The 26,604-nt window shown below is 44.5% G+C and overlaps 1 protein-coding gene across 5 annotated transcripts in view; it reads left to right on the forward strand.

Annotated features, from left to right (window-relative positions):
- The window catches only part of CDK14 (cyclin dependent kinase 14), a 701,555-nt gene that overhangs the window by 471,296 nt on the left and 203,655 nt on the right, over positions 1-26,604 (forward strand). For 4 of the 5 annotated variants that reach the window (XM_073581962.1, XM_073581963.1, XM_073581967.1 and 1 more), the window contains one exon: positions 2,680-2,728. The exons of the other annotated variant lie outside the window; for it this stretch is intronic. In XM_073581962.1, the coding sequence (XP_073438063.1) occupies positions 2,680-2,728 (49 nt within the window). The remainder of the gene's footprint in view (positions 1-2,679; positions 2,729-26,604) is intronic. 5 annotated transcript variants of the gene reach the window in all.

The following is a 26,604-nucleotide window of genomic DNA, read 5'->3' on the forward strand; positions in this document are numbered from 1 at the left end:
CCCGCTGTTTGACTTGTACGGCACCTGGAGGTTTAAATTAATTGGGCCAAGCCGAACTGATGTCCTGACATTGTAAAAGCTGCTAATGGGAACGCTGCAAAGTTTACACGGCAAAAACTGATTTGGGCACCAGTCATTTATTTTCATGTGATGTGTGCAGATTTTCTGCTGTATTTTACAGGCTTTCGGTAATGTCTCCCTTAAAATGCAGGTTTAATTTATCTGGAGAAATTAAAATATACACATGAAAACAGACCTATAACAGCAGCCTGGATGTGTGGTCTGGAGCCCCCCCTATAACAGCAGTCTGGGTGTGTAGTCTGGAGCCCCCTATAACAGCAGTGTGAATGTGTGGTCTGGAGCCCCCCTATAACAGCAGTCTGGGTGTGTAGTCTGGAGCCCCCTATAACAGCAGTCTGGATGTGTAGTCTGGAGCCCCCTATAACAGCAGTCTGGGTGTGTAGTCTGGAGCCCCCTATAACAGCAGTCTGGATGTGTAGTCTGGAGCCCCCTATAACAGCAGTCTGTATGAGTAGTCTGGAGCCCCCTATAACAGCAGTCTGTATGAGTAGTCTGGAGCCCCCTATAACAGCAGTCTGGGTGTGTAGTCTGGAGCCCCCCTATAACAGCAGTCTGAATGTGTAGTCTGGAGCCCCCCTATAACAGCAGTCTGGGTGTGTAGTCTGGAGCCCCCTATAACAGCAGTCTGGATGTGTAGTCTGGAGCCCCCTATAACAGCAGTCTGGATGTGTAGTCTGGAGCCCCCTATAACAGCAGTCTGGGTGTGTAGTCTGGAGCCCCCTATAACAGCAGTCTGGGTGTGTAGTCTGGAGCCCCCTATAACAGCAGTCTGGGTGTGTAGTCTGGAGCCCCCTATAACAGCAGTCTGGATGTGTAGTCTGGAGCCCCCTATAACAGCAGTCTGGATGTGTGGTCTGGAGCCCCCCCTATAACAGCAGTCTGGATGTGTAGTCTGGAGCCCCCTATAACAGCAGTGTGAATGTGTGGTCTGGAGCCCCCCTATAACAGCAGTCTGGGTGTGTAGTCTGGAGCCCCCTATAACAGCAGTCTGGATGTGTAGTCTGGAGCCCCCTATAACAGCAGTCTGGGTGTGTAGTCTGGAGCCCCCTATAACAGCAGTCTGGATGTGTAGTCTGGAGCCCCCTATAACAGCAGTCTGTATGAGTAGTCTGGAGCCCCCTATAACAGCAGTCTGTATGAGTAGTCTGGAGCCCCCTATAACAGCAGTCTGGGTGTGTAGTCTGGAGCCCCCCTATAACAGCAGTCTGAATGTGTAGTCTGGAGCCCCCCTATAACAGCAGTCTGGGTGTGTAGTCTGGAGCCCCCTATAACAGCAGTCTGGATGTGTAGTCTGGAGCCCCCTATAACAGCAGTCTGGATGTGTAGTCTGGAGCCCCCTATAACAGCAGTCTGGGTGTGTAGTCTGGAGCCCCCTATAACAGCAGTCTGGGTGTGTAGTCTGGAGCCCCCTATAACAGCAGTCTGGGTGTGTAGTCTGGAGCCCCCTATAACAGCAGTCTGGATGTGTAGTCTGGAGCCCCCTATAACAGCAGTCTGGGTGTGTAGTCTGGAGCCCCCTATAACAGCAGTCTGGGTGTGTAGTCTGGAGCCCCCTATAACAGCAGTCTGGATGTGTAGTCTGGAGCCCCCTATAACAGCAGTCTGGATGAGTAGTCTGGAGCCCCCTATAACAGCAGTCTGGATGTGTAGTCTGGAGCCCCCTATAACAGCAGTCTGGATGTGTAGTCTGGAGCCCCCTATAACAGCAGTCTGGATGTGTAGTCTGGAGCCCCCTATAACAGCAGTCTGGACGTGTAGTCTGGAGCCCCCTATAACAGCAGTCTGGGTGTGTAGTCTGGAGCCCCCTATAACAGCAGTCTGGGTGTGTAGTCTTGAGCCCCCTATAACAGCAGTCTGGGTGTGTAGTCTGGAGCCCCCTATAACAGCAGTCTGGGTGTGTTGTCTGGAGCCCCCTATAACAGCAGTCTGGGTGTGTAGTCTGGAGCCCCCTATAACAGCAGTCTGGGTGTGTAGTCTGGAGCCCCCTATAACAGCAGTCTGTATGAGTAGTCTGGAGCCCCCTATAACAGCAGTCTGGGTGTGTAGTCTGGAGCCCCCTATAACAGCAGTCTGTATGAGTAGTCTGGAGCCCCCTATATCAGCAGTCTGTATGAGTAGTCTGGAGCCCCCTATAACAGCAGTCTGTATGAGTAGTCTGGAGCCCCCTATAACAGCAGTCTGGGTGTGTAGTCTGGAGCCCCCTATAACAGCAGTCTGTATGAGTAGTCTGGAGCCCCCTATAACAGCAGTCTGGGTGTGTAGTCTGGAGCCCCCCTATAACAGCAGTCTGGGTGTGTAGTCTGGAGCCCCCCTATAACAGCAGTCTGGGTGTGTAGTCTGGAGCCCCCTATAACAGCAGTCTGGGTGTGTAGTCTGGAGCCCCCTATAACAGCAGTCTGGGTGTGTAGTCTGGAGCCCCCTATAACAGCAGTCTGGGTGTGTAGTCTGGAGCCCCCTATAACAGCAGTAAATATTTTGATAAACTCTATCCCCGGAGATCCGGTGTGCAGTTTACAATTATCTGTATTGTCTACTTATTTGCAGCTATGATTCTTCTCAGCTTTCTGATCTTTCTCTTGATCTGTTTGTGACTTACAGACCGGTTTACACAGTACGGCCCGAAGAATCTGCGACAGGCTTGGAACAAGTAAGTCTCATCCTAGAACATTCTGGGATAATGGTGGGCAAATGTCTGTACATATCAATGTAGCGCCTAGTGGAAACCAGCACTTTGGTGATTGTATGATTTTGCTGTGAGTCTCCTATTTTCTAGAAATTGTGAGCAGAGCTGGCACTATACCACAATCCATCAAGACAGTGCCTGCCACAATCCATCATGACAGTGCCTACCACAATCCATCATGACAGTGCCTGCCACAATCCATCATGACAGTGCCTGCCACAATCCATCATGACAGTGCCTGCCACAATCCATCATGACAGTGCCTGCCACAATCCATCATAACAGTGCCTGCCACAATCCATCTTAACAGTGCCTGCCACAATCCATCTTAACAGTGCCTGCCACAATCCATCTTAACAGTGCCTGCCAAAGTCCAGCATAACAGTGCCTGCCACGATCCATCATGACAGTGCCTGCCACAATCTGTCATGACAGTGCCTGCCACAATCCTTCATAACAGTGCCTGCCGCAATCCATCATAACAGTGCCTGCCACGATCCATCATGACAGTGCCTGCAACAATCCGTCATGACAGTGCCTGCCACAATCCATCATGTCCGTGCCTGCCACAATCCGTCATGACAGTGCCAGCTACAATCCATCATGACAGTGCCTGCCACAATCCATCATGGCAGTGCCTGCCACAATCCGTCATGACAGTGCCTGCCACAATCCAGCATAACAGTGCCTGCCACGATCCATCATGACAGTGCCTGCCACAATCCGTCATGACAGTGCCTGCCACAATCCGTCATGACAGTGCCTGCCACAATCCATCATGACAGTGCCTGCCACAATCCAGCATAACAGTGCCTGCCACGATCCATCATGACAGTGCCTGCCACAATCCGTCATGACAGTGTCTGCCACAATCCAGCATAACAGTGCCTGCCATAATCCATCTTAACAGTGCCTGCCACAATCCATCTTAACAGTGCCTGCCAAAGTCCAGCATAACAGTGCCTGCCACGATCCATCATGACAGTGCCTGCCACAATCCGTCATGACAGTGCCTGCCACAATCTGTCATGACAGTGCCTGCCACAATCCTTCATAACAGTGCCTGCCGCAATCCATCATAACAGTGCCTGCCACGATCCATCATGACAGTGCCTGCCACAATCCGTCATGACAGTGCCTGCCACAATCCATCATGACCGTGCCTGCCACAATCCGTCATGACAGTGCGAGCTACAATCCATCATGTCAGTGCCTGCCACAATCCATCATGGCAGTGCCTGCCACAATCCATCATGGCAGTGCCTGCCACAATCCGTCATGACAGTGCCTGCCACAATCCAGCATAACAGTGCCTGCCACGATCCATCATGACAGTGCCTGCCACAATCCGTCATGACAGTGCCTGCCACAATCCGTCATGACAGTGCCTGCCACAATCCATCATGACAGTGCCTGCCACAATCCAGCATAACAGTGCCTGCCACGATCCATCATGACAGTGCCTGCCACAATCCGTCATGACAGTGCCTGCCACAATCCAGCATAACAGTGCCTGCCACGATCCATCATGACAGTGCCTGCCACAATCCGTCATGACAGTGCCTGCCACAATCCGTCATGACAGTGCCTAACACAATCCATCATAACAGTGCCTGCCACAGTCCATCATAACAGAGCCTGCCACAATCCATCATGGCAGTGCCTGCCACAATCCATCATGACAGTGCCTGCTACGATCCGTCATGACAGTGCCTGCCACAATCCATCATGACAGTGCCTGCCACAATCCATCATGACAGTGCCTGCCACTATCCGTCATGACAGTGCCTGCCACAATCCGTCATGACAGTGCCTGCCACTATCCGTCATGACAGTGCCTGCCACTATCCGTCATGACAGTGCCTGCCACAATCCGTCATGACAGTGCCTGCCACAATCCTTCATAACAGTGCTTGCCACAATCCATCATAACAGTGCCTGCCACAATCCATCATGACAGTGCCTGCCACAATCCATCATGACAGTGCCTGCCACAATCCATCATGACAGTGCCTGCCACAATCCATCATAACAGTGCCTGCCACAGTCTAGCATAACAGTGCCTGCCACAATCCATCATAACAGTGCCTGCCACAATCCATCATGACAGTGCCTGCCACAGTCCAGCATAACAGTGCCTGCCACGATCCGTCATGACAGTGCCTGCCACAATCCATTATAACAGTGCCTGCCACAGTCTAGCATAACAGTGCCTGCCACAATCCTTCATAACATTGCAGCGGTAATGACTTCATCTTGTAATGTTTACTGGTGCTCGGGCTTATTACTATAATCTCATTGGAGTAGCTGCCATGACTTGACGGCTCCGCTCAGATTACAGGTGATAGAATGAAATGGTAGCCAGTGCAGTTCTAAAATAAAACTGCGCCAAGGTCTACCTACAGATGTAAACTAGGCTAGGCACAATCCATCATGACAGAGCCTTCTACAATCCATCATGACACACATCCCACCTTTACAGTACCTTTTACAGTCCATATTAACAGTGCCGCCCACTGCTGGTCATAGCAGTGACTCCTGCAATGCAGTATACTGATGACTTGCACAGTGCCCTCAAAAGTCATTGCCACCAGACCCCCATAATAGTCATGGTCGTGGTCATTGCGCCTTCACAGCAATCACTGCTACATTTCTCGGAATATAATGACTGGTGTAACTCTAATATATTAGGTGGGGTACGATATTTCTTAATAAAAGAACCTCCATATGTGCTTATATCCGCCCACATTGATTAGTAAGTGAACAGAACCTACCTTATTGGGAGAATTGGGAGATGGATGGAATTTATCAGTTTTTAATGTTTTCATACATTTACAGTGGGAGTAACTGAAGGACAGAACAATACAAAGTTCTAAAAAGAAAATATGCTCAATTGTTTTTTTGTCAGGAAAATTTGCAAAGTCGTTCAAAAGCCAAATTACTAAGGAAAATGACTTCCTTGTGCCTGTGCACCGCCATGTACCCCACTCAGTTCCATGTTTTTCCCATGAATTCTACATTTTCCCAGCATCACAAATGTCAGTTTATGAAATTGAGATGACAGAATTATTATCTGACAGATATTACAGGATGATCTTCTCCCACAAAGTTGTCGGGAAGCAATTTATAAGAGCAGCGCTCCCTTGGCGCCTCTCACTTGTTGACTTCTTTTTAATTATGTCATTCCACAATGTCGAAAACAATGCTTCTCCTCGTCGCCCCTTAGTCAGATTAGTCACTGCTGGTAACGGAATGTAAAGTGACCGGTAATTGACGCGGGCGACTGCTACGGCAAGTGCCTACATCTGCTGGGATGGAAGCGGCAGCAATCGCAGTCACATCATAATGACTTTGAGTTTAGGCAACAGGATCCGATTCTCATGTTCTTCAAACACGAGCAAAATACAGATGTAACATTTCCAGAATTGCAGAATCCTTTCCCCCACTGTGTTCTCCTTAACGGATTTTGTGCTCATTACCGGTTATTGACAACTGTGTTGTGGATCTCGCTGTGTGTACAGCAATAGATGGATTCCACTCAGTTTCAAAGCCTCTTCCAGCCGGTTAGCACGGATTTAGCGTTGGACGACGTGGCAGAGCTACAAACGATGTGTGTCAATGTCAGTGTGAGACATAAGATCTCATCCTGCCGACTCCTCTAGTTAAAGTGCACACTCGGGGACATAATTAAATGGTCCCTGTACCGCAGCTATTCGGGTTTTTGAAGACAAATCCCATTTATTGCCATCCTTCCCCATTGTGCACAAGTGGTTAATTGTGGGAGAAAAAATGGTTCAGTGGGTAAATGCTCTGTATGCAAAATAGATAATAAAGTCTCCAACACCGACCATGTGCATCTTTGGGCTTCTTCAGGCATCAAGTCCTGGGTGTGACTGCTGCAATTTGCACCCAGTTATTTTAAGTTATCAGCTGTAGATCAGTGGGGGTTAGAAAGCTATTTCCTGACAGTTTGTGGGGGTCCTAACCCTATCTGGTAGCAAAGTATTAATGAAGGCCTTCCGAAACGCGCGTCGGGGTGGATACACAGGACTCTGGGGCCCCTGTACACATTATCTGTCTAAAGTAAATCATTGGTATTATCCTCCTTGGACAATTGTTCTGTGTTCATACATGGACCTTGATGTCAAACAACTTTGGTGATAATTACAGGGTTAGCTATAGCAATGCACAATCCATTTGATTAGTATACTAGATTTCTTTGGTTGCTACTAAATATGATATATGCTCCTGTCTTGTGCGTTCCGTGCATCCTGATCTCACATACACGTATTATTCCTGCTTCCCCTGCCTTTATTTATTATCCAATAGAGTTTTTTTATATATATATTTTTGCAGCACTATTTTACTCACAATCGCTTTTTTAGTCATAGAATCATAAAATCGTAGAGTTGGAAGGGACCTCCTGGGCCATCTGGTCCAACCCCCTGCTCAAAGCAGGATTCGCTAAATCATCCCAGACAGATGTCTGTCCAGCCTCTGTTTGAAGACTTCTATTGAAGCAGAACTCACCACCTCTCCTGGCAGCCTGTTCCACTCATTGATCATTCTAATGGTCAAAAAGTTTTTTCTAATATCTAATCTGTCTCCTCCCATTCAGTTTCATCCCATTGCTTCTAGTCTTTCCTTGTGCAAATGAGAATAAAGATGATCCTTCTGCAATGTGACAGCCCTTGAGATATTTGTAGACAGCTATTAAGTCTCCTTTAAGTCTTCTCTTCTGCAAGCTAAACATTCCCAAATCCTGCAACCTTTCCTCATAAGACAGGGTTTGCAGACCGGTCACCATTCTGGTCGCTCTTTTCTGAACTTGCTCCAGTTTGTTGGTGTCCTTTTTAGTAGCTGAAATAAAACGAGTGATATTCACCCTCTTCTCAGAACAACAACTTTACGCAACCTCTATTCTTTCACTGATCGGTGCACCTACCATGTTTTGCGGAAAATCAGAAAGGGTCTTATATTAATTTTTGCTCCAAAAGATGGGTTAGGGTTTATTTTCAGGGGATGTCTTATTTTTTGGTAACATCATAGTCACATGATCATGATTATTTCAGCAAAGGTCCTTAAGCAGTCTTAACCTTGGAATACTGAGGGCCCCTAAGAGAGTGGTGCCCCCCACACACTGGTCTTGATTGTCACTAGGGCTTATTTTGGGAGTAGGGCTTAGTTTTTGAGCATACTCCGAAAATCCTGTAAAATCATGCTATGGCTTATTTTTGGAGAACGTCTTCTTTTTAGGGAAACACGATAGCGTTTCAGAGATCTACATTGCTCCTCACCCTAGCTACAGTTGGAGACTCAATTAAAGAGTAACTAAACTTTGAGCACATTTTTTCAGATTTGGAAGGTACTTTAATTGCCTGCAGATTGGTCAGGGTCTGGGTCCCGCAAACTCCACCGATTGCTTAATAGATCCCAGGACAGTGCGCGGCTCAGCAGACAGGAGCACACAACTAAAAAACCTATGCTTTCTATTGAATCCATAACCAGTTTTGCTCCTGGAAGAGGTTTTATAGTGTGGGCAGCACGGTGGCTCAGTGGTTAGCACTGCAGCCTTGCACCGCTGGAGTCCTGGGTTCAAATCCCACCAAGGACAACATCTGTTTGCGTGGGTTTCCTCCAGGGTCTCCGGTTTCTTCCCACATTTCAAAGACGTCTCCGGTTTCTTCCCACATTCCAAAGACATACTGATAGGGATTCTAGATTGTGAGCCCCAATGGGGACAAATTGTAAAGCGCTGTGGAATATGTTAGCGCTATATAAAGATTATTATTATGTGTCTCCCAAATAATAACATGGCACTTCATCCAGGGCTGTGGAGTCGGAGTCGGAGTTAGTTTTGGTCGGAGTCGGTAGAAATGTACCGACTCCGACTCCAGCTTTAAAAAAAATGTATTAATATTTCATAATTGAACTTTCATATGAATTTTATAAATGTTACTCAAATATATATGTTCTATCAAACTATGAACAACAGTGATAAGCAGTTCTGCTGGAGATAGAGACATTTCTTACTTCTTGTGTGTCACTGTTCTCCACTGCCCTTATCTAATCTTATACTTGGTTAACCTCATGCTGCCCCAACCCCCCTACTTACAATGTATGAAACTGAAAGTGAAAATGTGTTGCAAATTCTTAGTAGTAAAGCTCCTCCTCTAGACTAGATCATACTAGGTGTGCGTCTTCCAAGCATCTCACAGCTGCCTGCTACTCAGAAGAGGAAGACTGTAAGAAGTATTATCCTTTCAACAAACTTTGCATCAGTTAACTGTGAGTACATGAGGAATAATAACAGTATTACTGACCACTATATCAGTTGTACGACCTGGCAATAATTTTGTACAATTGTTTTTAGGAAAAACAATTGTCATTTGGATTGTGAATGCAGAATTAAAAACCTGAGAATGTCAAAGAAGCATCACATTAAATCAGCTGTATTTGAACATTTCACCATCACTCAAGATAGAAAACATTGTCTGTCAGTGTATGACAAATGATCCAGACGAAAACAAATGCTGTGAAGCCAAGATGAGTGCATATTCAGGCAAAGGTAAAAATGCTCCTACCAGAGCTTCTAATCTAAAGAGACATTTACAGCGCTTTCATCCAGAAGTACTGAAAGCAGTGGATGAGAGAGACTGCATCCAAACCAATGAACCAGTGCCCAGCTCTTCCAGCCAAACAAAGGAGCAGAGAACTTTGCAGCCATCAGTTGCAAGATATTTTGTCAGTGACAAAGTTACTGTGACAATGACAGTAGATACATTTAAAAAACAGATCATAGAGCTTGTTGTAAAGGATAGTGTGCCTATTTCATTATTTTCACGACCAGCTTTTATGTGTCTGAATGGGGAAATGGCCCGCAAGCTTGGTGTTTCTCTGGAGAGAGAGAGTATTAGAAAATTAGTAATCGAAGAAGCTTTTAAACAAAAGGAAGAACTTAAAAAAACTCTCAAGGGACGCTTTCTGTTTCTTAAAATGGATGCCTGCACACGTCACAGAGTGAACTATTTTGCCATCAATGTCCGATTTGTTTGTGACAAAAATGAAATAGTTACCAAGACATTGGCAGTAAAAGACACCAAAGCTCATCACACCAGTGAGTTTCTCCAGGTCTTGGTGGAAAAGGTTCTGCAAGGCTATGAACTTAAAAAAGAGCAAGTTCTTTCTGTCGTAACTGACAATGCTTCAAATATGATAAGTACTATTAAGCTAATGAATGAGAGTAATGATGGTGACCAGCAGCTAGAAGAACATTCTGGGTCCACAGACACAGAAATGTTTGAAATAGAGGAACACAGTATTGTAACTGAGGAGCAAACTGAAGTTGCTTCAGATGAACAGCAACATGATAGTTTAGATGATCTTGTTGAAACTGTGTCAATATGTTCTCTCATTCATCACATGCGCTGTGTTGTGCATACGCTACAGCTGGCTATAAGAGAAGAGACAGTCTGCAAGAAGGACATGCTGCTGCACTGATTGGCAAGGTGAGAAAATTGGCTACTGTTGCCAGAACCCCTAAAGTTGACTCAATTTTGAAGAGATGTGCTGGAAAAGGGGCAATTATTGATCAAGCCACACGATGGGGCAGTACTTACTTAATGATTCAGCGCTTGGTTGAACTGAAAACCTTTCTTGTAGACATGGCTAACCCTCAACTGATGCTAAATGAAAGTCAGTGGAATCAGGTGACTGAGCTGGAAAAATTGCTAGAGCACCCATTTACAGTGACTAAAAAATTACAAGCAGAGGACTTAACTCCAGGTATTTTCTTAAAGAAGTGGAAGAACCTGATGTTTCGCCTGTCCCAAAGAGGAGGGTTAATTGCAAGTGGCATTGCTACATCAATGAAACGGAGAGAGGAGCTACTATTACAAAATAACATTCTTTTGGCAGCTGTTTATGTAGACCCAATGCATCGGATTCTTCTAGATGATCAACAGCTAAGTAAAGGAAAAGAAGCTCTGTTTGAAATAGCAGTAAGGATTAAAGGGTTGCAGAACAGTCAGGAGGAACAAGAAGAATTTGGTCGTCCTGCCACATCTTCACCCTCATCATCAACTGATGAAGAATTTAATTTCGAAAAATATTTGGATCACAAGGACCGTGCAAAGCGTTCCCGCATAGAAGAAGAGTCATCCCCATCAAGGAACACAGCCAGTACATTTCAGCAGAATTTTTCATGTGCACTAAAAGAAATTGAGAAATTTGACCGTTCATCAAAAATAACAGTGCAACAAGCGATTCCTCTGTATCCTGACATTGTCAGAGATGTTGCCCGAGTGGTTACTGCTTTGCCACCAACACAAGTTAGTGTAGAGAGGTTGTTCTCTGCTCTCAAAATAATTAGATCAGATTTGAGGGCATCCATGAAGGAGGATCTGACCGAGGCAAAACTTTTTCTGAGGACAAATTTATAGATTTCTTCTTATTAACTGCATAAAAGTGTTTATTGCATATTTACTTACAGTTTAGAAAAGTTTATAAAAGTTATTTGCTATATTCTAATTGTATTCTAATAAATGTAGTTTTTGCTCTAAGTGGTCTGATTACTTATATGATGGTGAGAAACTGAATAAGCACGATGTTTAACCCCTTAACGACCGCCGATACGCCTTTTAACGGCGGTAATTAAGGGTACTTAAACCACAGCGCCGTTAATTCACGGCGCTGTGATTTAAGTGAATAGCGCCCCCCAGTGTCGGATTTTCTCCGGGGTCTCGGCTGCCAGGGGTAGCCGAGACCCCAGAGAACATGAATCGGTCGGTTTTTACCGACCCCCGCTTTTGCGATCACCGTTATTAACCCTATAACGGCGACCGCAAAAAAAAAAAGCCGCGATTTTACATTTAATTTCTCTTTCCTCTGATGTGATCGCACATCAGAGGATAGAGAAATAGGGTCCCCGATCCCCCCGGTCCCCTCCCGGTACCTCTCCCTTGTCCTCCGTCCCCTCCCGGTGGTCCCGCGCCCGCCGGCGTCATCCGATGGGCGCCGCCATCTTGAAAATGGCGGGCGCATGCGCAGTGCGCCCGCCGGGAATCTGCTGGCTCCGGCTGGCAGATTCCATTCATTATTTTGATCACTATGATAAACGATCATAGTGATCAAAATAATAAAAATAGTACATAACCCCCCCGTTTATCACCCCCTTATATAGGCACACATAATGAAATAAAATTTTTTTTTTTTTTTTTTCAGTTTTCCATAAGGGTTAGGGTTAGGGTTAGGCTAGGGTTAGGGTTAGGCTAGGGTTAGGGTTAGGCTAGGGTTAGGCTAGGGTTAGGGTTAGGCTAGGGTTAGGGTTAGGCTAGGGTTAGGGTTAGGCTAGGGTTAGGGTTAGGCTAGGGTTAGGCTAGGGTTAGGGTTAGGCTAGGGTTAGGGTTAGGCTAGGGTTAGGGTTAGGGTTAGGCTAGGGTTAGGGTTAGGCTAGGGTTAGGGTTAGGCTAGGGTTAGGGTTAGGCTAGGGTTAGGCTAGGGTTAGGGCTAGGCTAGGGTTAGGGCTAGGGTTAGGGTTGGGCTAGGGTTAAGGGTTAGGGTTGGGCTAGGGTTAGGGTTGGGCTAGGGTTAAGGGTTAGGGTTGGGCTAGGGTTAGGGCTAGGGTTGGGCTAGGGTTAGGGCGAACTAGGATTAGGGTTAGGATTAGGGATTAGGGTTGGGATTAGGGTTAGGGGTGTGTTGGGGTTAGGGTTGGAGCAAGAATTGAGGGGTTTCCACTATTTACCAACTTTGGGGGTCTAAAAATTGGGGTCTAAAAAATCACTTTTGTGGAAATAAAAAAGACTTTTTATTTTCACGGCTCTGCGTTTATAAACTTCTGTGACGCGCTTGGGGGTTCAAAGTGCTCACCACACATCTAGATAAGTTCCTTAGGGGGTCTAATTTCCAAAATGGGGTCACTTGTGGGGGGTTTCCACTGTTTAGGCCCATCAGGGGCTCTGCAAACGCAACATGATGCCCGCAGACCATTCCATCAAAGTCTGCATTCCAAAATGGCACTCCTTCCCTTCCGAGCTCTCCCATGTGCCCAAACAGTGGTTCCTCCCCACATATGGGGTATCAGCGTACTCAGGACAAATCGCATAATAACTGTGGGGGTATGATTTCTCCTGTTACCCTTGTAAAAATAAAAATTTGGGGGTGAAAAGATCATTTTTGTGGAAAAAAAAATGGATTTCTTATTTTCACGGCTCTACGTTATAAACTTCTGTGAAGCACTTGAAGGTTCAAAGTGCTCACCACACATCTAGATAAGTTCCTTCATGGGTCTAGTTTCCAAAATGGAGTCACTTGTTGGGGGTTTCCACTGTTTAGGCCCATCAGGGGCTCTGCAAACGCAACATGATGCCCGCAGACCATTCCATCAAAGTCTGCATTCCAAAATGGCACTCCTTCCCTTCCAAGCTCTCCCATGCACCCAAACAGTGGTTCCTCCCCACATATGGGGTATCAGCGTACTCAGGACAAATCGCATAATAACTCTGGGGGTATGATTTCTCCTGTTACCCTTGTAAAAATAAAAATTTGGGGGCGAAAAGATCATTTTTGTGGAAAAAAAAATGGATTTCTTATTTTCACGGCTCTACGTTATAAACTTCTGTGAAGCACTTGAAGGTTAAAAGTGCTCACCACACATCTAGATAAGTTCCTTAATGGGTCTAGTTTCCAAAATGGGGTCACTTGTTGGAGTTTTCCACTGCTTAGGCACATTAAGGGCTCTCCGAACGCAACATGGCATCCGATCTTAATTCCAGCCAATTCTGCGTTGAATAAGTCAAACGGTGCTCCATCCCTTGCGAGCTCTGCCGTGTGCTGAAAAAGGGGTTTACCCCCACATATGGGGTATCGGCGTATTCAGGAGAAATTGTACAACAAATTTTGTGGTTGATTTTCTCTTTTAACACTTGTGAAAATAAAAAAAATTGGTTCTGAAGTAATTTTTTTCCAAAAAAAAGTTAAATGTTAATTTTTTCCATCCACATTGCTTTCGTTCCTGTGAAGCACTTAAAGGGTTAATAAACTTCTTGAATGTGGTTTTGAGCACCTTGAGGGGTCTAGTTTTTAGAATGGTGCTACTTTTGGGTATTTTCCATCATGTACACCCCTCAAAATGACTTTAAATATGATGTGGTCCCTAAAAAAAATGGCTTTGTAAATTTTGTTGTAAAAATGAGAAATCGCTGGTCAACTTTTAACCCTTATAACTTCCTAACAAAAAAAAATTTTGCTTCTAAAATTGTGCTGATGTAAAGTAGACATGTGGGAAATGTTATTTATTAAGAAATTTATGTGACACATCTCTCTGATTTAAGGGCATAAAAATTTAAAGTTTTAAAATTGCAAAATTTTAAATTTTTTTGCCATATTTCTGTTTTTTTCATAAATAAACACAAGACTTATCGAAGAAATTTTACCACTAACATGAAGTACAATATGTCACGAAAAAACAATCTCAGAATCAGCAGGATCCATTAAAGCATTCCAGAGTTATAACCTCATAAAGGGACAGTGGTCAGAATTGTAAATTTGGCCTGGTCATTAAGCTGCAAACTGGCTCTGTCGCTAAGGGGTTAATATTTTACAACAGTAAATTTGTTGTTATGAATTGGCCATTTATGAAGGAGTCGGAGCCGGAGTCGGAGCCGGAGTCAGAGTCGGAGCCTGATAAAATCCAGGAGTCGGAGTCGGAGTCGCAACTGTGGCTTACCGACTCCTCAGCCCTGACTTCATCTATGTAACATAAACAAAACTGAGACAAAACGTCACAGTGAACGATAATGTAAAATATAGAATTTTTTTATTTGCATAATCTTACAAACTTTTTTAGTTGTGTAAAAAAAACTAAGAAAACAACAATACCTCAGAAAAGAGGAGCAACAGACTATAAATATCCACATTTATTAAGAACTACTGTATAATCACAAACAAGGACATAGATAATAAGTATTTCTAGATATATTAGTACATATAAAGTGCACAGTAAATGAAAAATAATGTTATATTTCCATTAAATATCATTAAAGATCAGATCCACAAGATATTGACTGAGTGGTTGATTTAGACTGTCACTAAATCAACCACTCAGTCATTATCTTGTGCATACACCCTAAATAATCTATGAACCAAAGAACTAGGCTTACAGTGTCACACCCCCAAGAAGAAGCCATAGTGGTGAAACGCGCGTCGGGGTTAAGATAAGCACAAGCCAAACCACACAGCTCCACTCTCTACGTGAGGTGATATAACCAAAAATAATATCTACATTTGAAGATTTGATGGTACTTATTTATCTCTGTTATCATTGTACTACACTGTACACTTTTTATATGTACTAATATATCTAGAAATATTTATTGTCTATTTCCTTGTTTGTGATTATGGTTCCTATTGAATGTGGATGTTTATGATTTCTGCTGCTCCTCTTTTCTGTGGTGTCCTTGTTTTCTTATTTAGTTTTTAAGCACAATGCAAAACCAAAAAATTTAATTTTTATATTATCATAAATCTCTTCTTTCACAATGACTTTTTGTTTCAGTTTTGTTTGAATTTCTTGGAAGAGTTCACAAATCTCATTAACTGGGGCCCTTGCACATTAATGGGGAAGATAAAGTGTTGAGGAAGTAAAATGGGTGTGGAGGGTTACGGTCCATGAAAAAGGCATGGTTGTAACAATTTGTACACTCAGTTAAAAGCCTTGTAAATTCTTATCCCTGCAATGTTGGCAAGTATGGTCACTGGCCGGCCATAGATAAAGAGCTCAACCACCCAAAACGGTTCCACTACTAACATCCACAACCATCTGTTAGGCTCACTAGGTGAGGTGGATACTCAAAGCCAGAGGTCGGGTTGGGCACAAGGGCCATGGGCATTGGTGCAGCAGGCAGATGAAGCAGACAGGAAACAGCAAAGGAACGGGAGACCGCAGACAGGTTGCAGAGGTCCTGGAAGCAGCAGGCAGTCAGGTACCATAGGTCGTGGAAGCTGCAGGTGGACAGGAGATGTCCTGGAAGCTGCAGGAGGACGCATATTAGAGGTCCTGGAAAACCGGGAACATATAGCATAGGTCTTGGAAGGCCAAGAACAGGTAGCCAATCTCGTGGAAGCCACAGGCATAAGGAGCTTTTCTGGAAGTCAAAGGAGGACAAGTAGTAGAGGTCCTGGAAGACCGAGAACAGGTAGCAGAGGCCCTGGAAGCTGCAGGCAGTTAGGAGACATCCATGAAGCTACAGGCAGATAGGTAGCAGAGGTTCTGGAAGATCACAAACAGGTAGTAGAGAAAGACCACAGACAGGTGGCAGAAGACCTGGAAAAGGTAGCAGAGGTCCTGGAAGATTTGGAAACCTCGAGAGAACTCCAGAGCATCTAGAAAGTCCTAATATCAAGACACAGGTATGTGTCTTCGTATGTGTCTTGGTAGGCTTTATATAGACCCAGGTAGATGATCACATGGGATCACGCCAGGATATCTGCAAAGTCCGATATGGAACACAACAGAGATCAGCAGATTGGAGGGGAGCAATGCTCGGATCCGAGACAGGTGCGTAACACCAACACAGTCAAATAAATGATTAATCGGGGAGAGGGAACCCTCTCATGGTTCAGTGTCTGCATGGAATTGAGAAATGCAGCTTTGCGTTTGATGGAAACTTCACAGTCCCTCCTACATCTTCTGCCATCTCCATCATCTCATACCCTATCCAAAAGTCAGCATATTGTGTGATGGCGGCAGACCTAGGGTAGGGCACCCAATGTTACCCTTTATTTTGGGTGACATTCCTCTTTAATAACATTGACTTAAAGTTTTTCATTAACCCTTCCAGCACCAGAGGGAAGTGCGTCAGAGACCTCCCGGCACCCTACAGTCTTCCTGGAGATAAAATATTTGTGAATTCAGGGAGATGTTCTCGTACAAAGTTGGCATCTCCATCATGAATATTGCATAACAAAGCTTCATAATGTATCACTTCATTAGCTGGAGCTGCATGAACTGTGAGTTTTAGATGCTTTTTTGCTTTTATATAGGGAAATACTTTAATCAGTTGGGCGTCTTGGGACTGTGTATTAACCGCTTGCTTCTGCTTTCTCAATCTAGAGCCAAACATCTTCAAAACCTATATAGAGCAACCTCAGGTGGGAAAGATTGCTAAAATAGTCTGTGTCAGGAGGAGGAAGGGGGTCCGGTGTAAAGGTGGGAGACCGGTTCTTGCCCGGTATTGTGACTCCACCTCATGATCACATATAATAAGTTATATGAGCAAGAAATGGATTCAGATAATTAGGCTAATAAGGAATTCATCTACTGCCTGGAGTAAACCATCCAACCGATAAAGGCAGGTCTGGGATATATATTAGACTTAAAGGCTATGGACACTTAACATGGGAAAAAATATTTTTACATATGTTAGTAGTTAAGATAGTTAATAAAATTGCATTTAGATTCAGTCTGAAATCTTCACTTCATTCATTTTCAGACCAAAGTCTTATATCCAGTTTCAAAACTAATCCCAAGTTTCACATTTTTATCTTGGAGTATCTCTTCCTGTAATACAGGTTGGGGGTGATCTCTGTGTGTATCCAGGGGACTGCTGTCTTCAATAGCTAATATATGAGCACAGATTCTATCCTGAAACTATTTAATCTTCATGTGCTTCCCTCCATATATTTAGCATTTTTTCTCTTACCTCCCTGAGACAATAGTTGCCTTCTCCCTGTGACATAACAGGAGTCGTAAGGGCCCAATGGCAAAATTTGAACCTGTGCCTCCTGCCACCACCACTAAAACACTGCTCAAATGGGTGGGCCCCAGTGTCTTTGCTACAGCCTATAAAGACATACTGTATGTTCACCTCTCATAACAATAATAATAATACAGATAGGGAGTGTCTCAGTAAACAAAGCAATAAGATCATTTTCTAAGTAATACTTTTAAATAATACAGCCCTATAGTTACCAAATAAATATCGCCATACTGTTACACCACTATACAGTGGCAAAACAATGCCTCCATACTATGACCGTATATTCACAGCATTAATAATAATACCACATATAAGGGCTAAACACTGCCACATCATGACCCCATATTGCAATATTGACTGCATAATGCCGTCATACTCATCATTAATACAAACCACTGCCCTAATAACAATTTTACATTCTCCACAATACTAGACTGCCCTGGATAAACCAAAAAAAGTGCCACGGCGCTGCCCAAACAATTTCTCTTGGCTCAAATGTCGCTGCATAGCTCTGGTTGCTGCAGTTATAACACAGTTGGCATCTGCCTTGTGTGGAGCGGGTTCAGCTACTGAGCCTGCTCCATACACCCACAGCCTCGCCATGATATCCTGATATATCATAGAGTGTGAAGGGGGTTAATAATTTTCCCCATTGCGGCCCCAGACATTAATAATACAACACACTATTGCCCCCATACACTAATAATGGTTCCCATTGTAGCCTCCATACAGTATTAATTTCCCCATTGTGGCACCGCACACTAATAATGTCCCCCTTTTTAGTTCCATACATTAATGATGTCAACCATTATGTTCCCCATACACTAAAAATTTTAAAGTTTTTGACCAAATTTATTATTCTGCCAATCCAACTGAATCCCTTGTTCTCCTGTAAAAAAAATAAAATAAAAGAACAACAATATCCATACCTCTCCGCCGTTCAGTCAGGTCCCCCGCTGTAAGCCATCAAAAGGGGTTAACTAGTTTACAACAGAGGCCGGTGCTATTGCTACCCGCCCGGCTGTAAACCACTGCAGAATGAATGAAATCATGTCTGCGCAGGCACCCCGGCTGACCGGGGATGAACGTATTAGCGTGGCATAGTTTCTGAACATTTTCCCATGCTGTCAAGTTCACCTCAGGTCAGCCGTGGAATCCGTGCAGCCTCACTGACTACCGCTGACGTCACTGAGGCTGCGTGGAGTCCCCAGCTGACCTGAGGTGAACTTGACTGCGTGGGAAAATGTTCAGAAACTTTAACACGCTAAGGCTGGAGTCACACTAACCAGCGCATAATACGCTCCGTAGTTTACATGCGTAATACGGATGAATGACCCCTAAATAGTGCTCCGTAGATCATCCGTAAGCCAGATGCGGTCGCGTATTTTGCGCATGTCTGCATCCGTATGTAATCCGTATGGTATCCGTATGCAATCCGTATGGCGAGATTTTCTCGCAGCCTTGCAAAATGGACATTTAACGGTTTTGAGGCCTGCTAACTATTTAAATCATTAGCCTGCACCCTATTTCTACACTCAGAAACAGGTGGCTGCCTCCATACTGTCCATTTGTGAGCTTGCTTTCACGAGGTGTGTTGGTGTTCTTTGTACAACATGGCAGAGGGTCTGAGATTCAATACAACTGAGCAGGTTCTCTTGAACTGGCTTTTGTCACGGCGCTTTGGGCAACCATACCCAGTGATAGTGGATCCGCGGAGGAGGAGATGCATGTGGGTCCATCCACTTTTGAGGCATCGACTCACAAGAGGTCATTTTCACCGCCTCTATTCTTCTCTGCGGGAGCATCCTGAGAAATTTTACCAGTACTGTCGCATGAGCATTTCCACATTTGATCGCCTCTTGGAGACAGTGCGCCCTGGGATAACCTTTCAGGATACAAGGATGCGCAAAGCCATATCTGCAGAGGAGCGACTTCTACTCACAATACGGTATGTACTACACAACCACATTCTCTATGTTCATAATGTGTGTGCTAAAGTATGATTTTTTGCCTTCTTGGACAAAGTTTTATGCCCTCATCTTATTCCAAATATGTTTCAACTTACACACCAGAATGTTACATCTAATATGTCCTGCATATCACTTAGTCATTGTGGAACCAAATATGTGTGTGTTGTTCTCTCTCAATTCCTCAAGTTTGGTCGGCATGTAACTGATGTTTTTGGACTTTAGGCATTCTAAACTTATCAATTTATGTTGTTCTACAGCTTCCTGTCCACTGGCCTGTCTTATGCCGCCCTCCACCATGAGTTTCTCATTGGAAGATCAACCATTTCAGGCATAGTGAGGTCTACATGTACAGAAATCTGGACAAGACTCCATCAAGTGGTCATGCCCGAGCCCAGGATGGAAGACTGGTTGAGGATATCAAGGGACTTTGAGGAGGACTACCAGTTTCCAAATTGTATTGGGGCCCTGAATGGCAAACATATCCGGGTGCGTAAGCCGCCGAACTCAGGCTCCCAATTCTTCAATTTTAAACAATACTTTTCTGTTGTATTGTTGTCTCTGGTAGACCCTCAATACAAGTTTATAATTGGTGACATTGGGGCCTATGGAAGGACGGGAGACTCTAGAGTCTTCAAAACTTCCATAATGGCTCGGCGGCTACGCACCAACCAGTTGGATCTACCACCACCACGCCAGCTGCCATGCTCCCCTGAAGAATCAGTCCCTTATGTCCTTGTGGCAGATGAGGCCTTTCTGTTATCGCGCAATGTCATGAGGCCATATCCCCGGCGCAACCTTGACCACAGGCGCTGAATTTGTAACTTGCGCCTATCACGTGCTAGGCGACTGGTGGAGTGTTCCTTTGGGATTCTTTGTGCCAAATGGCGGGTACTCCAGTCTGCCATTCAGTTGAGTGAACAAAATGTGAATGAAGTTGTGAAAGCCTGTGTTGTTCTGCATAACTTCACCAGGATACATGATTGTTCCTCCTCTGATGTTGTTGTGCGTAGGCCGGACAATGTGCGCAGGGTGAGACCACCTATCATCCCTCAACGTAGACCGCTCTCTGGCCTCAAAGTGCGTGATATATTCACGAATTACTTTATCTCACCTGAGGGGGCAACTTCTTGGCAAGAGCATGCTGTGTCTATGTTATAATTTGTTTCTTTAAGTGTGTGTAAATATATATTACTCAACCCCTTATGATTCTATGAGTGTTTCTTTGCATTGGTTGGTGTCTGTTAGTATGTTGTGAGGGATTGTGAAAAATCACACAGAGACGTTAACTAGAGTAGACAAATTTTTAGTTTTGCCTTTTTTTTTTTGTTTGCTTAAAGGCAAACATAATATTGCCATAAGAACATTTTGGCAATGGGCAAAATGACCCTTTGTGCCTTCTTAAACTTTTTTGAAAAGTAACATTACATAACATAACCCAAAAAAAGATTAGGCAATAACAACATTGCTGCCTGAGAATATTAAACTAGATTTGAAAAAAAAAGGTGAGCTCCATCACCAAAATAAATGCTAAAAGATAACACTCACATTTCTTCATAATGTTATCCAATCATAGAAAGATTCCACCATGACAGGCAAGGCTACCTCACAGCTTTCACACAGATATTACCTGTCTGTAGAACAGAGAATATTTAAGCATGCTATACTGGAATGGATGACAAAACAAAACTCACTTGATAAGACATAGAGAGAGCGTGATATTCTGAAGGCTGGTCGCCTTGATTTGTTTTACTAGAGATTGCTAGCAAAAGAGGTGACTACTTCACTAAGGCCAGCACGCCTTTCCTAGGCATTAGCAAGTGAGTAGTGTATTTTCATCCTTTGACTTTACAGTATAGCGCGTTGAAATATTCTCTTTTGTACACACATATAATATCTGTCTGAAAGGCGTGAGGTAGCCTTGCCTGGCATGATGGATTCTTTCATATGATTGGAAAACATTGTGAAAAAATTAGAATGTTAAATTATGTAAAAAAGTTTGGTGATGGAGAACACCTGTTTTTTCCTTTCTATTTGGAGCACCAGTTAAACCGCACTGGACATCTCCGGCCATCATAATCATAAATCCTCATAGGTTGGGGAAGGGGAACGTGGAAGAGCAGCCTGTGGGTGCTGCTGGACACTGTGGCCAACATCGCCCTGTGTGGGGCCATACTGTTGCCCATGATGTGGGAATTGTCCTGCCTCCTGGGACTGTTGGGGATACTGGCCAGAGTAATGATGATGGTGAGGGGCATCTTGTTGGCTGTGGTAGGCACGTGGCTCATACCCACCAAGATAGCCAGATCGTCCCCATCCAGGTTGGGACCAGCCTCCAACACTGGGTGGGTACAAGTGGCCATATTGGTGGGGTTGGCTAGAGGCTGACATTTGGGGCTGCGGAATAGAAGGTTGGGTAGTGGGAGGAAGGGGTTGAGGTGTTGGCCCACGTATTAGGGGCTGTTCGGACCTTGCTTGAGCAAGCATCTGTGTGGATGGTCTCATGCGCATTAGATTTCGGGGGGAGAGCTGCCACCTCTCCAGAAATTCGAAAACCTCATATGGGGTATTGGGGGGGGGTGCTTGCAACAAGCAGGATCTGAATACATCCCCTAATACGGAGCCTGACCTCACGGGTAAGGGCACGGAGATAAAGGGTGAGGCTACGTGCGTAGGCCTCCTCCCCATCATCTGTAGTTACTCTAGATAATTAATTGAGCACCCCTGTGTCCGCATTGGTCCTGCTCTCTTGAATAGTGAGCTGGCGCCTTCTTCGTGTTCGGCGTGATGTAAGAGCAGCCTGTGGGGAGGCCCTGATCTGGCCAGTTGGGCTGCTGCTCAAGTTGCCCGGTTCTTCCAGGATGGGTGATGGGGCAGCAGCAGACCGTCCTGGTGGTGTTGTGTGTTGGGCAGCCATTGGGTTGTCCTGTGATGCCCTATCTTCTGCCATCCTTCTTGTAGGGGGAGAAGATGGGCCAGCCACCTCATCCCCTACAGGATCTATAATGGGCTCTGCCTCTGAGGCCGTTCCTCGATCCGTAAGGTTGGATTGAGTTCTGTTATGAAATAGAACAGAGGCAAAAATACATCAATATTTTTGGCCCTGTAAACTATTTGTGTAATGTGGTGTGAGGTATCTACTTACGGTCTCAGATCCAGAATTGGGGCGAGGAAGGACAGCCGGTCATAGTAGATGTACTTCCTTTTAACATATCCAGCATCCCCACTCCTCGACCGCTGCTGGCGTTCCTGGCGGTACTGGTCCCGGATGCTTCGCCAGCGTTTCATCACATCTTCCACTGCAATGTGACAGGAAATATTGTCAAATTCACATATTTGAGAGGTCACATTTTCTACCTGTAGTCTAGGCATGGGGCCTTCTGGGGTGTGCTTTCTACCCATGGTGGCATATGTAATTGGGGAGATACACAGGGTCTCTTTAGCTACACTTAATAAATGTTTTGTCTAGGAGGATGAGGAGCTTGTGGCCTAACCCCAAATTATGGCTGTGTGAAGCCACGTGTCACATCCAAATGTAACGGCCTCATGAGGCTAAAAGTACATGCACAGGAAGGGGGGTGCTGATTGTATATTCCTTTTTTCTTGCGCGCTAAGGTTACTGATGTTTTGCGTTGTACTTAGGAATTTTATGCTGCTCCTCACGTGGTCGGTCACAAAAGTCATGGTACATCTGGCGACAGATGCGCCTCCATGACGCCTCCTTTCTTGCCCGGTTTGCATAATTTGCATCGCGTTGGTCCCAGATTTCGGGACGCTCCTGCACCAGGACAATGAGCATCTCAACATTTATGTACGTGGACGCCATGCTGCTGCTGTACTCCGTGGAGGCGTACTTCCTGGATGTCTGAAGCGCTTTTTGAGCTCATTTGCATGTCTAGGCTTCCTGATGATGGATTGGCCCATTTCCTGTCACCAGCCAAAAGACCTGCGTATTGCTCGCAGGTCACAAGTCTGGTCCGTGTGTAATCCGTATTTTTTGCGCGCCCATAGACTTGCATTGGCGTACTACGGGCGTAGTACGCTGACAATCGCAGCATGCTGCGATTGGCACGGAGCGTAGGATACGGATGAGAAATATACGGCTGGTGCGAGTGACCCCATAGAGAATCATTTGTCTGTGTCTAATGCGTGCTTTTAGCGCCTCTCACTCGGCCGTATTCCTCGCCAGTGTGACTCCGGGCTAATACGTTCATCCCCGGTCAGCCGGGGCACCTGCGCAGACATGATTTCATTCATTCTGTAGTGGTTTACAGCCGGGTCGGTAGCATTAGCACCACTCCTGGTTGTAAACTAGTTAACCCCTTGTGATGGATTGCAGCGGGGACCTGACTGAACTGCGGAGAGGTATGGATATTGCTGTTTTCTTTTTTTTTTGTTACAGGAGAACAAGGGATTCTGTTGGATTGGCAGCATAATTAGCTTGGTCAAAAACTTTGTGTAATTATTTCATTAAAATAATTTTTAATTAATGTGTGTGTCTTTTTTAACCCTTTACTACTATAGGATTAATAATGGATAGGTGTCTTATTGACACCTCTCCATTATTAACCCTTTCAATAGCAAGGTGACATTAACCCCTTATTAACACATGAGCCACCGCTAAAGGCAATGGGAATAGAGAGGCTAAGTGCCAGAAAAGGCGCATCTTATAGATGCGCTGCGCCTTTTCTGGGGTGGCTGGGGGCAGATGTTTGTAGCTGGAAGAGGGGGCAATAACCATGGTCCCTTCCTAGGCTATTAATATCTGCCCTCTTTCACTGGCTTTCCGTCTCTGGTGGAGAAAATACCGCGGGAGCCCACGCAATTTTCCTCAACGAATTTACCCATTAATATAACACCTACATGTTCCAAATTTTACACACATACACTAATCTAATTATTAGTCAAAGACATATAAAAAACTAAATGAAATGAAATGATTTAATGTATGTAAACCATGTGTCATTTCATGTCGGGTTCTGTAATTATTTTACAGAAGCCTGCAATTGATTTAGCGGCTATTCTGCTATGTAGAACTCTATGAAATATATATATATATATATATATATATGTGTGTGTCTCAATGACATGTGTGTATGTGTGTGTATGTGTATATATATATATATATATATATATATATATATATATATATATATACTGTATATAGATATATCTATCTATCTATCTCTCTATATATATATATATATATATAAAATGTATTCTATGTGTATATATCTGTTCTTTCGTTTTTGTTTTAACCTGTCATTGGGTTCCATTATATGTCCATTTTGCAAGCCGGCGAGAAAATCTCGGCATATGGATGTCACACGGATGCTTAGATGCTAGAAAATCGCATCCTGGCATTACAATCGGATGACATACAGATCACTGTTCTGGGATAAGTGAAGAGTGTCCGCGAACTCAACGATCACTGGGTTTTGGCCGTTGCAGCTGAAAAGAGGAAATCGGAAAACCGCGCTTTTGGCTCATCTTTCATCGTTTTTAAGAAATCTCAATATGGAAGAGGCCAGGAGCCATTTGGTGAGCTGCATTTCTTGCTACATGTTCACAGACTTACCAGTGGAAAAGCCAAACTTCACATGCCACAAATGCAAGCTTGTGTCCCTGTTGGAGGAAAAGTTGCAAAATCTCGAAGAGAGGTTAGCTACGTTGAAGATCATTAAGGAAGGTGAAGAGTTCTTGGACAGAGCAGAATTATCTCTTCATGTTACAGAAAGAGAAGAAATTTGAAGTGCACCTGAAGAAACAGAGGAATGGAGACATGTGACCCAGAGAAGCAGGAGGATCAGGAGGCAGTCAGCACCCATACTGCTCAGAAACCAGTACCAGGCTCTCACGCAGGAAAACGATGAAGAAATACATCAGGATAAGACTTTGCCCACAAACAGAAACCTTGTACGCCTTCAGAGTCCTCCTGGATGGAGAAAGAAAAATGTTGTGAAGAAGAAACAGAGAGTTGTGGTCATGGGGGATTCCCTGCTGAGAGGAACAGAGGCCGCTATCTGCAGACCGGATATAACTTCAAGAGAAATGTGCTGTCTTCCAGGTGCAAAAATTAAAGATGTGTCTGACAGGATATCAGGACTCTTCAGACCTACAGATGACGACCCATTCCTGCTACTACATGTGGGGACAAATGACACCGCAAGAAACGACCTGGAAACCATCTGCAGAGACTTTGAAGAGTTAGGCAAGAAAGTGAAAGAACTGGGAGCGCAGGTGGTCTTCTCTTCCATCCTCCCAGTGGATGGCCATGGAACAAGGAGGTGGAATAAGATTCTGCAGGTGAACAACTGGCTACGTCGATGGTGCCGTCAGCAACGATTTGGATTTCTGGATCACGGAGTGAATTACCTTTACGATGGACTACTTGCTAGAGATGGGGTGCACCTTACGAAGACTGGAAAGCATGTATTTGGAAGTCGCCTTGCTACACTTGTAAGGAGAGCTTTAAACTAGAACAACATGGGAAGGGAAGCAAAAGACCAGAAAAAGCCATACACCTGACAAATGCTATTGAGAACTCTGCTATTAGAAGTGGAAAGGAAGAACAAAGACAAAAGAATCTAATTAATAAAAATATTGGAGAAAGAGAAACCAATCACAAACTAAAATGTTTCTATACTAATGCACAAAGCATGGGCAACAAACAAGGAGAATTGGAACTACTAACACAGGAAAAGAAATATGATGTCATTGGAATCACTGAAACTGGGTGGGACAATACACATAATTGGAATACAAGACTAGAAGGATACAACTTATTTGCAAGAAACAGACTTGATAAACGAGGAGGGGGTGTCGCATTGTATGTTAGAAACGCGTATATCTGCACAGAGATTGAAGCTTCAGAGACTGGGAGTTCTGTGGAAACTGTTTGGGTAAGAATACAAGGACAGAACAATGGAAAGGACACCATTGTAGGCATTTACTACAGGCCACCTGTGCAAGCTGAAGATATGGATGAACTCTTTATGCATCAAATGGCCAAGTTCTCCAAAAAATATGACATAGTTGTCATGGGAGATTTCAACTATCCAGACATTTGTTGGGAATCTCTCTCAGGCAAAACTAACAGGTCAAGGAAATTCTT

The sequence above is a fragment of the Dendrobates tinctorius genome, unplaced genomic scaffold (assembly GCF_039654945.1).
Source record: "Dendrobates tinctorius isolate UK_male_01 unplaced genomic scaffold, ASM3965494v1 ptg000070l, whole genome shotgun sequence".
Lineage (NCBI taxonomy): Eukaryota > Metazoa > Chordata > Amphibia > Anura > Dendrobatidae > Dendrobates > Dendrobates tinctorius.